This window comes from Bos mutus, chromosome 1 (assembly GCF_027580195.1).
Source record: "Bos mutus isolate GX-2022 chromosome 1, NWIPB_WYAK_1.1, whole genome shotgun sequence".
In the NCBI taxonomy this organism is placed as follows: domain Eukaryota; kingdom Metazoa; phylum Chordata; class Mammalia; order Artiodactyla; family Bovidae; genus Bos; species Bos mutus.
Genome location: NC_091617.1, coordinates 86440898 through 86454746, shown reverse-complemented (window position 1 = coordinate 86454746; position 13849 = coordinate 86440898). Strand labels below are relative to the sequence as shown.

Sequence of the window (13849 nt, the reverse complement as noted above, 5' to 3'; positions counted from 1 at the left end):
TGACTCTGTTCCTGCCTGGAGACTAGGGGTCTCAGGGCATCTCAAAGGGGACCTCAGGGCTCCTGGGCTTTGTTCCAACGAGCTGCTCAGACATGGTCAGGAGATGTTCTGTTTCTATATTGTGATCCTTCTTGTCAGGTCCATACATTTTTTTTTTTTCTCCACTTGACGCCTTAGTTGATTTTATACAGTCAAGTCCTTGCCTGTGTACTTCATGCAGTTGGAGAAAGAACTTACAATGGCAGAAAAAGAGGGGAGGTCTAAAAGTCTCTGGAACTCATTCTTTTTAGATATTCTTCAGCCTTTTTTTTCTGGGCTCAGCCTGAGCTCTAGATGACATGAAAGGCAGGGAAGGATGGATGAGCTACTGCTGACTGACTTTTTTTTTTATCGCAACTACGAGTAGCAGTCAAACCTGAATCGCTTATTCTCTGAAACAGTCATCCCTCAGGATTCCCCTGTTTCAGATGATTGACTTCATGTGTTAAGAACGGGAAAACAAAAAGAATGTTTCAAAAGCTTTAAAGAAAAAGCCACATTTCTTAACAATAATTTCTTTTAAAAAGTTTCTTCATATCCAGAGAGGAATTACAATAGTTCAGTTATCAGTTATCCATTGTGGAGTAAATTTTCATCCGAGGATTGCTCAGTTTTGGGAAGTGTGTATGTGTATGTATGTATGTGCATGTGTGTGTATGGCCTTGCAGATAAGAGTTGGTGAGCTGGCATGTTAAATGTTCGTCATTCACTTCATTACAACTTGGGCACATCTTTGAGCAGTTAGAAAACTACACGTTTTATTAGTGGTGAAAGCAGTTTTTTTTCTCTCAACTTTATTGAAGTATAATTCACATAACGTTGTGTGAGTTTAAGATGTACTGTGTGATTTTTTTTTTAACTTTTTTTCTTTTTTTCTTATTGACAGTAAGCTGAAGATTCCACAAACATTTATCCTTTTCTCTTTGCACTTTAATTCTGACTCTGTATGGGAGGTGGAAGTGATCAGAAGCCTGGCGGCCTAGAAAGTCCCCAGCATCAGGTGTGAGTTGCAGAAAGGTCTTCACTGGCTGGTCTGCCTGGTCCCCCTTTTCTGCTCTTCAGAGTCTTACAAGTACAGGGTATGACCTACTCTAGGCCTGTGGGGAGGCATCTTCTCATCAGTAGGAAAAGGAGCATCTTTGACGTGGAGCTGGGAAGCGTTAGCCTTCCACAGAGACAATCTCTTACCCTTGGGCTGGTGGTCAGGAGATCTGGATTCTTCTCCTGTGTTCACTTCCCGACTTGTGCTCTAACCTGGGGCAAAATCAGCAACCAGTTCCTTCTGAGTGGAGGAATGATGGTTGCTTACCCACAAAATATTTAGTTGTAGGCAGAGGGGTTTCTACCTTCTCTAACCCTTAACAGTAGCTATTGAACATGTTTCTTCGTTTTCTCTTTTACATGCACACGTGTATATGTATGTTTACATATGTCTTTGGTTTAACACATATGAAAGTTATTATTGGATGTATCACAATTGTTGGTAATTGAAAACTGGTCTTGTGGGAAAGGAAAAAGCAGTGTTCTAGGGTGATAAAGCAACTACCATTATGGCACATTTATCAATATTATTCTGTTATATGCTAAATGCATCCCATCAAATATTGCTTAATCTCCTTAGTACTGCTGTGACACAGACACTTTAGTCTCCCCATTTTACAGATGAGGAAATAAAAGAAGTGTTAATAATGGCCACTAAGTGACAGACTTGGAATTCATTCATTTGAAGTTTAAACTCTTAATCCTTGTGTTGTATACTGCCCCATATTCCTTTCCTGCTTGCTTATGCTTGTATCTTTATAATCCTTATAGTGTTGTTTATTCTTTATTATACCTTATGTTTCAAATAATAGTTCTGGGGGAACTAGTTCAGTGAATTCCTAAAATATATTTTTTTCTTTCTGTTATTTCCAGCAATATAGACATGATCTCTTTATTATGTTACTTTGGGGCCTTAAATTTTTCTTGTGTTAGACCCAGAGCCCAAAAGGCCAGGAAGAGACAAAAGATGTCCTCTTGGTAGATCTTGGGTCAGTATGGACCAGACATAAAGCTCCTTCCCTTTTTGGTCCTGAACAGACAGTGACTGGGAAGAATATGTGTTTGGAAATTTTATTCATGCAGCAAATATTATTGCTCACCTAGTGTATCAGAGTCGGACACGACTGAAGCGACTTAGCAGCAGCAGCAGTGTATCTTGGGCAATGAACTGAACGAGATGAAGCCCTCCCCTCAGGGAGCTCACAGATTAAAGGTTGATAGGGACAGATTTCGTTTTAACCTTATCATTCATGAACAGAAAGGAATGATATGGGGTTCAGAGCATGGGCTTTAGGTGGACTGGCAGCATTTGAATCCTCAGTGTAGAACTTACTGGTATGTGACCTTGGCCAAGTGACCTCACCTCCATAAACTTCAGTTTCCTTATATGTAAACTGGGGATAGTAATAGAACTTTATAGGGTTGAGGTGAGGATCAAGCATAAAATGCTTTGCATAGTGCCTGGTGGAGTAAATATACACTGTAACTGTTATTACATTACTTTTATCTTTTTTTACCTTGGATTATACAGTTTGTGTTGATTAATTATGTTTTTAATTATGATTTGGTTAATTATGTGGTTGATTAACTATGTTTTCAATGTATTTAATGGAAATGATAGAATTTTTTTAGTCACCAGGTTTTCAATAGTGTTAATAAATTCAGGGAGACAGACAGTTTATATATCAATATATTTTTCTTAATAAGGTTTTCATAATGTTTTTGCCTGAATTTGTAACCAGTGAACAATCGATGCGTATTAAATAAGGTAATGAGTTGTTGATAGAGAATGCTGTCAGTCACTGTTCTAAGCTCTTTGGTCTAACTCAGTTCCTGTAGCAGTTCTTTGGGGTGAATTTACTCAGTGTCTGTCTAGACCTTTTTGAATAATTTATATTTCAGTGGACTTTATTAAGTATATAACTTTTCAAGAAAAATTTTAATTCCAGGAATTAATTTTAGGAATAGAAGAGTAACTGGTGCATAATTTATAACCTTACTAGATTTAACAACAAACTTGATGTCCCCAACCTGCAATTAATGAATGCCAAGTGTTAGTATTGAGGTTGACTTGAACATATTTATATTAAGCAGTTACTGAATGTGTGATTCAAGTTGAGACCCTATATACAAAAGTTAATAAGGAATGTTTAACCAACAGGAAAAATACAATGTGGGCATCATCTAACCTGCTTTCTGGTACTCTTAAGTTGGTAGCTACCCACCACAAAGTGATGCATTAAATTATCAGCCTTGAGTTCCCTCTACTGCCTCCCACTCCATGGTACATTACCAGCTGATTCCTCACCCAGATACTGATCACAGAGCAACTTCAGGAATCTTTGGGATCCTGAACCACAGTCTGGAAATCATTGATGACTTTTGGTTGACTTCATTGTTATATATTTTCCAGATTTTAAATTTATGTGGTTAGAGGATGGGGTCAGAGAGGTGACACTTTTATAGTCGTTGAAAATATCAGATGGCGTTTCTTGGTTTTTGGTGAAATTGAGGACTTGGCTATATTTAAGAATGATATTAATACTGCTTCTCAGAAGTTAGGAAAACCTAATTAGAGATAATATATAATTTCTGGAGAGTGAGCTAGGCTAATAGATCAGTTCCTTGGGATAGTTAAGCTCTTGTTTTTTGAGAAACTCCTTCATTGCCTGTACCCTTCTACCTTCCTTGTGATGGGGAATTTGAGATCCAGAGTGGTTAAGTAACCTGCTTGGGGCAAAATACAGGTCAGTGACAAACCAGCTTAGTGTCCTTGGTTCTGTGGATTCTAGCTCTTGCATGACAAGATCATCATGCTAACTCCTTGGCTGCACACAGCACATTCTGGTGTGCCAGGTGGTTTCATGGCCCTGCATGACCATCGCACAGCCCTGGCAGGCAGATGTTCCTAATAAACCCATTTTGTAAATAGGAAGCCTCAAGGAGGGTTAGATTTGGAGTGAATTAAGTAGCATCCAGGTCTTCTGACACTTTTTGGACAGTTCTCTGCCCCTGAACTGTGGCTTTTCTTCTACACTAGGGGGCAGTGGTGCATTTGTATTTGATTTCTGAGTTCTCGGAAGATGCATTCCACATAGATTTGAAAAGTGGTTTGTAGGAAACATGTCCTAGAATCTTTTATTTTAAAAGATCTGTTTAAAAGATCTATCGTATCTGTTTAAATCTAAGTTTTTTTCTATATACCTTACTGTACTCAGATTGACATTTGAGTAGAAATGGTTTTTATAAACAAGATAATAAATGTGGAGAGAATGAGCTGAAACCAGGGCATGTATTTGATGTATTAGTTGAATAGTTTGGCATAAAACCATCAAAGGCAAGTCCAGGCAATTCAGCATTCATGAAAGTTTGAAAGGGAACTTAGACATTAACCATATATATTAATTTTTAAAATTGAAGGCCCAGATTTAGATATTTTAGATACCTCATAGTACACACACACACACACACACACACACACACACACACACTCACACACTCACACACACACTCACCCACCCACACCCCCCCCTTTAAGATCCATCTGGCCATAGATTTTAGGTGCGGTAGTATTTTAATGAGGCCCTGGCATTTCCAGTAGTCAGCCTCAACCAAAGTTCCGATATAACCTCCTGATGCCAACTCTGTGCTACAAGATAGAGACTTGTGGTCAGAGCAGATTGGGGGTGTGTCAGGATTGCTCAGGGAGCTTTTTCAAACTTCATATATAAACACAATGCGAAGTGCCCCTATGCATTTGCAAATATGTGTGACACTACCAAGGGTTTTAGAAAAACACAAACGTTGATAGTTGAAAACCACTTTTCAGAAATACAAAATGCCATAGCAAAGTAAAAGTAGTAATTTTGCAGGGTGTCCAAAATCATCTTTGGGGACAACCTTGTCCTGTGTTAAACACTGGCCTCTCGTGGAAAGGCCAGGATGAGTGGTGAGGTGGTATGTGTGTGTGTCCACTCCTGTGTGTGTGTGTCTGCTCACGTGTGCGTGTGTGTCCTTCCTCTTCACTGCAGGCCCTGGGACTGCTTGGGGGTGCCTCAGACACAGCTTATGATGCTTCATGAACTGTATCCTTAATTCTTGTTGCCTGTTTCATTGATCTAATCCCCTTGTGTTTCCCAGAACATCTCGCTTTGCCTCATTCCCTGAATACTTGGTAGTGCAGATAAAGAAGTTCACTTTTGGTCTTGACTGGGTTCCCAAAAAATTTGGTAGGTATCTTTTGCATGCTTTTGCTTAAAATGTCAAATTAGCTGTTTAAAAAACAGGGCATGTGAAAGAGCCCATGAGGTTGGCTGCCAGAAACGGTCTCATTTCATTCTTTTCCCATGATTCCCACCTTTCTCTTTTGAAAGACATGATAAGCACTGGTGGTAGTAAAAAAAAAAATAAACAAACACAAATTGCCACTTGCTTGCCACCTCTCTAATAATGGGTTCTGAAATGGCCAGAATCTAAGAGTGAAAACAGGAGCCTCATAATTTCAAATCATGCCTCCCAAACTGTAATGTGATCTTGGTAAAATGCAGGTGCTGATTCAGCAGGTCTGGGGTGGGGCCAGGGCTCTATATTCTAGCATGTGCCCAGGTGATGCTGATGCTGCTAGTGCTGCTGTTCCAAAAGCCATGCTTGGAGGTGCTAGTAACTGAAGATGTATCTTTCCTTAGCATCTTTCCTCGACCTCTAAAGCAGGCGGGTATGGCTAATGACATTTGTTTAAATCATATGAATTTTATTAGTAATAACATGAGTACAGTCAGTTGTATTAAAAAGAAAAGGGGATGTGACTTTGGCCGAATTGGGCTTCTTTCTAATCTTAAAGGCCCTTGACAACTGTTTATCCTTCCAGACAATGAGTAAGAACATTTTCTCTACCATCTCAGTCAGATATGAATGTGTTCCTAGGCTGTCCTCAGGGCCGTGGAAGTCCATACAGTTTTAACCTCTGATTTTTCAAGCAAGGACCTCAGACTGCTTGCCAGTCTTTTAGTGTCTATGTTTTTGAGCACTTAAAAAACAAGAGTTAGTCCTAGGTTGGTTAATTAAGAACTCATCTGCTCCTCTGAAGGGGATAAGTCAAAAGAATGTAAAATCTGCGGGAATGATTTCCCAGAAACCTCTGGCACCAGCAGTTAGCATAGCACTGATCTCCACGTGGCTTTATGCAGCCCGTGAACCCGCAGCTCATTCCTCTTTTCCTGGTAGAATAATTTTGTGGGCAGGGAGGAGGGCCGAGGGCAGGTTGCTCATCACTCAGCCTCTCCTCCTTGGACCCAAGATGCATCCCAGAGAGAAAACTGACTTCTAAAGGCTTTGAACTGCTTTGGAAACAGTTTTATTTTCTTTGTCCTTGGAATTTTGGTAAAGGATGCCAAATTCAGATCAGATTTCATAGTCTTGCTGAATTTAAAGCAGCCCCAAAGCTTTCTGTAATGAACCTGAAATTTTCTGTTGAGGAACAGTTGTTTTGATTTTGTTGGTCAGACATTGTGTTTGATTTTGCTATTTGCTGAGATTTAAATTTTTTTTTTAAACTAAGCCTTTTCTTTGGGTGGTTGTTTTAAAGCAGGACTTAAACACCTAACATTGTAGCTGGTTTTGGGGATGGTGTTTTCAGATTCTGTTTGCTAGCCTGAGAGACACATCCTGCACCAATTTGAACCCATTTTCCATTATTACCATATCTGACTGTGTGCAGTACGAATTCGCAACAGGCTGTTAGACTCATACATACATTTTGTATTTGAATAAGTCAACATAATGACAACTGAGCTGAGAAGTTAAAAAAAGTATGCCTCAAGATGAATACACTTGAAGTTCAATTAATTTCTTTAAAGCTTCAGTTTTTATTACCTTCGGTAGAATAATCACAGTACCCATGGGGATCAGAGAAAAGGCATAAACTATGGGTTGCCAACACAAATGCCTAATGAGGACAGCGTGATAATGTAAGTGACAGAAGTAGGCTGGTATGAGAAACACACAGCTATAGCTGTCTTGTCCTTTCTTGAGTATTCCCATTTTGGATGAAGACGTGGATCAGGAAAACATTTCCCTATCATAAGAATCAGAATAGCACACATGTGATGCTCAGGATCATGGGGGCAGGAGGGAGTGGTGAGGTCTGTGGTAGACAGACATGGAGGGCACATTACCTTGGAGTGAAAGCTGAGAATCGGCCCCAGGCAGATGTTATCACATGAGCCTCTGTTACAGCTTTTTGTTTTTGTTTTTTCAAAATGAATTGGAAGTCTGGAGTTTTGAATTGAAATTTCTGAATTAAAAATTGGAATTTGTTGCCAACATTTTAAAAACATCCAACAGAAAGTGTCTACAGATGTTGTATGGGCTCCCGGTTTTCGACCTCTGGCTTCCCTCATTTCTTGTTGTTCAGTGTGAAATCCTGCATCTGTGTTTCCCCCGGTTCTACATTAAACTCTAATCAGTCTTAGTCAGTTTTCTGGTCCCGTGACTTACTCTCAGGAACTATAACACATCCCTTGTCTCTGCCTAGACATGTGTGCATAGTTAGTGGTGCTAGATTGAGGAGGTGATTGTGGTTATTTGGAGAGTCCAGTGAGTATAATCTCTCTCATTTTGCAGATGTTTCTGTTGATATGCCAGACCTACTTGATATCAACCATCTCCGAGCCAGGGGGTTGCAGCCAGGAGAGGAGGAACTTCCAGACATCAGCCCCCCCATAGTGATTCCTGATGACTCTAAAGGTACCGTCTTCTGCCAGGAGGACCTTCTCGATGCCTTCCCGCTCCTTTACTGGAATAGTCCCTTTTCCTCCCCCACTCTGTTGTCCCGTGGTGCTTTCCTGTGTTGTAACCCACCATAGACATACAGAATTGAAGCCTGGCTGCAAACCTTGAGCTTAAAATATTAATAGTCACAGGAAGAGGCACAGCCCCAACATGAGTGAACCAAATGGACCCATGGAAATCACAAGCAGCAGAGGGCAGCAGATCTCCAGGAAGGTTTTGGGTTCCCTTGCCTCTGGCTTTGCCTCCCTCCTCCCTTCTCTGATAAGCCTATGGGGAAGAGGAGTGTGTTTTCAGTGGGCTCTCAGTCTAGGGGAGCTGTGTCCTTCTTGGAGTATCTTTGGAGAACCAAAAAGGGAAATTGAACAGTGTGTGTTGGTTTTAAAAATCTTGCCCACGTCTCACCTCCCCAGCTTCATTACTGCTTCATAGCAAGAGAACAGTTTGAGCTTCTCTTACTCTCTGTGAACCTTGAAGTGGTCCTTGTGAAGAGTACTTTTTAAGAGAAAAGTACATGTGAAAAATCATTGCCTTTGTGAGTCCAAGAACAGCATGGAGAGATCTTGGCTTTATTATTAGTTCAGTTATTCTGGTGAAATCAGTTTCTTTCTGGCTTTATTAGCCCACGTGTTTGCTGTTTGCCTTCCTAGTGAGTTAATTAGGTACATTAGCTAATAGTGCCAGAGTGCTTAGGGCACCTGCCCCACAGGATGTCTGTGAGCTGAGCAGTGACCATTATTGGTGACCCTGTTGGGGTATAAAGTGAATCCAGGAGGAGCAAGAGAGGAGTCAAGATTGGCACCTGTGTTACATTATTCTCTAACGCTAAGTCCAATGCTAAATTGCAGAGGGTGGAGAGCAGGGAAGGGGTCTGTAGGTGGGGTGGTCCAGGCTATGTGGTATAGGTGGTTCATTAAAGGAATTCCAAAAAGATCAGTCCTCAGAGTGTCAGAGAACTGCAAGATGGTTTATTACCATCGCTCCTGCTTTTTCTGACGTTCATAACAGAGTTCTTGGATTGTAATTATATGGAGTTCTCAGAAGTACAGGGAAGGAAATTATTTAGTTCTTTAAGATGATCAGCAGAGCATCATGTTTTATCTGCTCTAAATGCCTGAAACTGGGTATTCTCCCTCCTTCCTGGAATGACTTTATGTCAGGTTGACTGGTCTGCGTGGAGGACCAGGGGGCTGACAACAGTGTGGGGTGTTAATGGGTGGGGGTGAGGGAGTGCTCCGGGTTAACTCTTTTTCTTTCTCTAGAACTCTTTGCCATGGTTGGGTCTCACTTCCTGCCCTCTCCTTTGATTTCCAGATCGCCTGATGACCCAATTGATAGACCGTATGTATCTTTTATGTTTTTTCTCAGTGTCCTACCATTGTTACTGGTCTAAGCGCATTTAGCTGTGGGGGTTCAGTAAAGTGCGTGTTCTGTACATGTGTATGTGCAGCTTTTCCTGGGTGGGAACAAACCTTGGTCTGCAAGTTGAGATCACAACAAATCTAAACCAGTAATGTGGTGAATAGATGGCCCTGTGTTTTAGGAGAGAGAACTTCAGCGTGAGAGCCAGCCAGCCCTGAGTCGGAATCTTGGCTTTGCCATTTGTGGCTGTGTGACCTAGAATCATGGACTTCTCTGAGCCTCAGTTTCCTCATATGTGAATGGGGGATACTGATGCCATTTCTTCCCTCCCTGGCCACATGAGTAGGTCTCTTGCTGCACTGATAGCACAGGGACCTGTCACTTTGTCCACTCCTTCAGGACACATAATGAAGATACACGGTTGACAGGACATGGTAGTATTAATTAATACTCTTAAGAGTGTCAGTGTCATTGGATTGTTTGTTAATTTTGTAGTCATTTAGTTCCTTAATCCCGGAGAAGGCAATGACACCCCACTCCACTACTCTTGCCTGGAAAATCCCACGGACATGACTGAGCGACTTCACTTTCACTTTTCACTTTCATGCACTGGAGAAGGAAATGGCAACCCACTCCAGTGTTCTTGCCTGGAGAATCCCAGGGACGGCAGAGCCCGGTAGGCTGCCGTCTATGGGGTCGCACAGAGTCGGACACGACTGAAGTGACTTAGCAGCAGCAGCAGCAGTTCCTTAATCCTGGGTGAGTTGATACTTTTGATTTTCAAAAGAACATGAAAAAAAGCAAACTATTTTATAGTCAATATTTAGATATTAGGAGGAAGAAGGAGTATGTAATAACACAAAATACTCTGAATTTTGTTGTCTACAAAGCCTTGCTGGAGACATTATTGTTAATTTAGAAGTTCAGGTGTTTTACTTTGCCAAAAAAACACTTTATGTGATTGATCACGTGACTTAGACCTCCATGCTTGCCTTCTTGGGTCAATTTTGATTTGCTGGTTGCTGGAAGAGGCTGTTAGGGGCAGCGAGGGTCATGGGCAAACCATTGCCTCTGCAAATAATCTGATTGTAATGATAACCGTATTTTTGAATGGTTACCGTGAGTCATTGTTGAGTTTATGACTCCATAAATTCTTTTAACCGTGTATAAATGTACTATTATAATAATACAAAGGCCAGCTTCTTATTTGATTGTCACAGTAAGATGGGCAGAGCAGGTGACCTTTATACAGAGGATAAAAGTGATACCCAGGAAAGTTCAGAGACCTGAGAGCTGGGACCAGAGCCAGGGCTAGGCGTCAGGCATGCTGTCCTGTCACTTGACCTTGTCTGGAGTGTGAGGAGTTTGCCGGCTGTCCCAGCCCTGCAAAGAGCCAGTCTCCAGGATCTCGCCCCAGGGGAGGTGAAGGGTGGCTGGAGCTGTATCAGAGGAGTCTGACTGACTGTGAGCAGTTCAGCTCACAGTCAGCAGTTTTCCATTTTCCTCCTGATCTAAGCCTGCTGTATTCACCAGGAGAAAACAACATTATCTGGGATTAATTTACATTTATTTCTCACACATTTAAAAGGAGTAACTTTGATTATATTCTTACTATAAATGAAAAGATGTATAGAAATTACATATTAGTGATGAGTCATCTCTGGTTTCATCACCCATCTATAACCAGTATTAACATTTGGCATCTGTCCTTCTGCTATTCTTTACCTATGCCTGGTTCTACTCTATTTTCCCCAAAATGGAATTAGACATTTTCAATTTAATATGCTGTAACGTGCATGCATACACTTATTAAGCTGCATTACTTAACTGCATTCTAGAGAACAGAGTCTTTCACAAGGTGTTGAAAAGTATTCTCTGAAAGAATTTCATAGTTTCTGCCCAGAGGAATCCTTTTTTTAATTACTAAAATTTTAAAATGTTTAAAAAATTTTATTTGAAGTATCATTGATTTACAATGTCATATGAGTTCAGGTATATAGCACAGTGATTCAGTTATACATATGTATGTCTATTTTTTTATATCGAGTATAGTTCCCTTTCCTATACAGTAGGTCCTTGTTGGTTATCTATTGTGTATACTGTAGTATGAACATGTCAGTCCAAACCTACTGCAGGAGTCTTTATTACAGGACTTTAGAATTTTCACTACCTTAATACACACTGTGAATTTCTGGGGAGAACAGAGAACGTAGGTTTAAAAAACTTATTTGACCACAGGAGCCCTTTGTCTTGTGGTTCGTTAATTTTGTGGTTCATCTCTCTTAGAACACTAGGATTCTCTAGAACACAATTGAGGAATCACTGTTGTCCTATATCACTGTTTTCTTAAAATTTTATCTTGATAGCATGTTCCGTGTATCCTCATTGTGAGACAGAACTTTGGTAAATACATTTTCAGGATAATTTTTGTAGAACAGATATTTCTGTTCCTCAGTTCTACTGATTGCTGCCTCTGGCAGAGTTTTCAGTAGATTATAGACCTCAGGGCATGGAAAACAAAAGGGGGATATTTTGTGCTCCAGTTCCCTCTCAGCCTTTGGTGTAATTTGAGAGCCTCGTGTGGGTGGTATGTGCATACACACATGGACATACATACACACCCATGTACAAGTATGTGTATGAATGAATATACATACAAACCTATAGACATGTGTATGTATAGGTGTGTGTTTACACATCTCTCTACCCATGGTTTAGTCATGAAGTCGTGTCCGACTCTTGCGACCCCATGGCCTATAGGCCACGAGGCTCCTCTGTCCATAGGATTTTCCAGGCAGGAATACTGGAGTGGGTTGCCATTTCCTTCTCTAGGGCATCTTCCTGACCCAGGGATTGAACACAGGTCTCCTGCATCGCAGGCAGATTCTTTCCCGTCTATGCCTCCAGGGAAGCCCTCTCTACCCGTATCTTTATATTATTGTGAAAAGAAAAGAAAACCTATGTCTAAGCCAAAGTTAGGTTTGTAAAGCAATCTTTTTAAATATCTTAAGTGTATACAGTTAAAAATTTTCCTTCTATCTTAATGTTGGGCTCTCCATTTCTGAGAGTGATTGCATCCTTTGATTGCTGATATATCTAAATACCTGCTATAACTTCCTGTGAGGTTTAAGGAATAAGCTTTTTGGCCTGTAGAGAATGCTTTCTCTTCCAATTTCAGTCCTAAGAGAGGCTGCTGTAGTGGTCTTGAGAGTGATGTAAAAGACTGAAATGGTTCTGGGAATACACTAGATCTCCCCATAGGAAATTAGGGAGTTGTTTTTCAGTGCTTGGATTGTTCAGGTAATTACCATGGTTCCTATTAAGATCAAAGATAAAAACTCAGCTCAAATAGCTTAATATTGGATGGCTTAAAACAAAACACAGTTAAACCACCATCTTAACATTAAACAAAATAGCACCTTCTTTGGGTAGCATGTGGATAAGGGGTGAAAGGAAGCTAAGACAAGAAGAAATAGGGTTGACTTTTTACACCAGACTATCCTGTGTGCTCTGTAGCATCAGATATTGATGAGTCTTCGGTGATGCAGCTGGCTGAGATGGGCTTCCCTCTAGAAGCATGTCGGAAGGCTGTGTATTTTACTGGAAATATGGGAGCCGAGGTGGCCTTCAACTGGATCGTTGTTCACATGGAAGAGCCAGGTAGGTGGTCAGAAAATGGGATGGCTTTGGAGTCTGACATGATTGGGTCTCAGTGATGTTAAGCCTCGGTCCTTCTGTGTTTTCAGGGTGTGTCCCAGAAAATGATTTATCAGCTCATAATCTGCTGCGTGGAGTGGATGGGAGAGGATGGTTATTTTGCCTGTGTAGCAAAGTCACAGTCTTTTCTTTCCTCTTTTAAATAATAGCTTTGTTGAGAGAGAATTCACCCTTTTAAAATGTATAATTCAGTAGCAAAAAAAAAAAAAAAAATTGGAAAGATGTGCGATATACTTCTAGCTAAGAAATGATGAGAACTTGAGATAAAAGAATGTGCATGAAGAAATAGAGGTTGTTTAGTTAGCATTAACTTTTATCCACATACCATATAATTCCCTCATTTGAAGTATACATTTCAGTTGTATAAATCTTAATTATGTTGAATTGGTTCATAGTGCTTTTCAGGTCTACTATATCCTTCTACTTTTCTGTCTATTCATTCTATTAATTTTTGAGTTTGATATTGAAACTCCAACTAAAAATCTTAATTTATCTACTTAAAAAATAATTGTAATATATAGTGGAACTATATGTATCTTTGTTCTGTATTTTCCAAGTCTCCTGTAAATGTGTTATACTTTCAGAATTTAAAAAATAAAGAGGAAGAAGATTTTCCCCAGATAAAAAGTGTATATTACAGTGGTTTTTAGTAAATTCACAGAGTTTTGCAACCGTCCAAAAAGAAATTCTGTAGATAATAGAAGTCACTTTCCATTTTCCCTGTTCTTCCCAGCCCCTGGCAATCACTAATCTATGTTCTTTCTGGCTCTGTGGATTTGTCTGTTCTGGATGTTTCATATGAATGGAATCATGCAATGTTTGTTTCTGGTTTCTATCACTTAGCATCATGCTTTCAAGGTTCATTTATGTGTGGCATATATTGGTACTTTATTTCTTTTTATGG

The 13849-nt window shown here is 40.2% G+C and overlaps 1 protein-coding gene across 2 annotated transcripts in view; it reads left to right on the top strand.

Moving 5' to 3' along the window:
• USP13 (ubiquitin specific peptidase 13) overlaps nt 1-13849 on the top strand; it is a 130933-nt gene that overhangs the window by 84353 nt on the left and 32731 nt on the right. For both annotated transcript variants that reach the window (XM_070372944.1, XM_070372947.1), the window contains exons 14-17: nt 5221-5309; nt 7702-7824; nt 9181-9207; nt 12745-12888. In XM_070372944.1, the coding sequence (XP_070229045.1) occupies nt 5221-5309; nt 7702-7824; nt 9181-9207; nt 12745-12888 (383 nt within the window). The remainder of the gene's footprint in view (nt 1-5220; nt 5310-7701; nt 7825-9180; nt 9208-12744; nt 12889-13849) is intronic.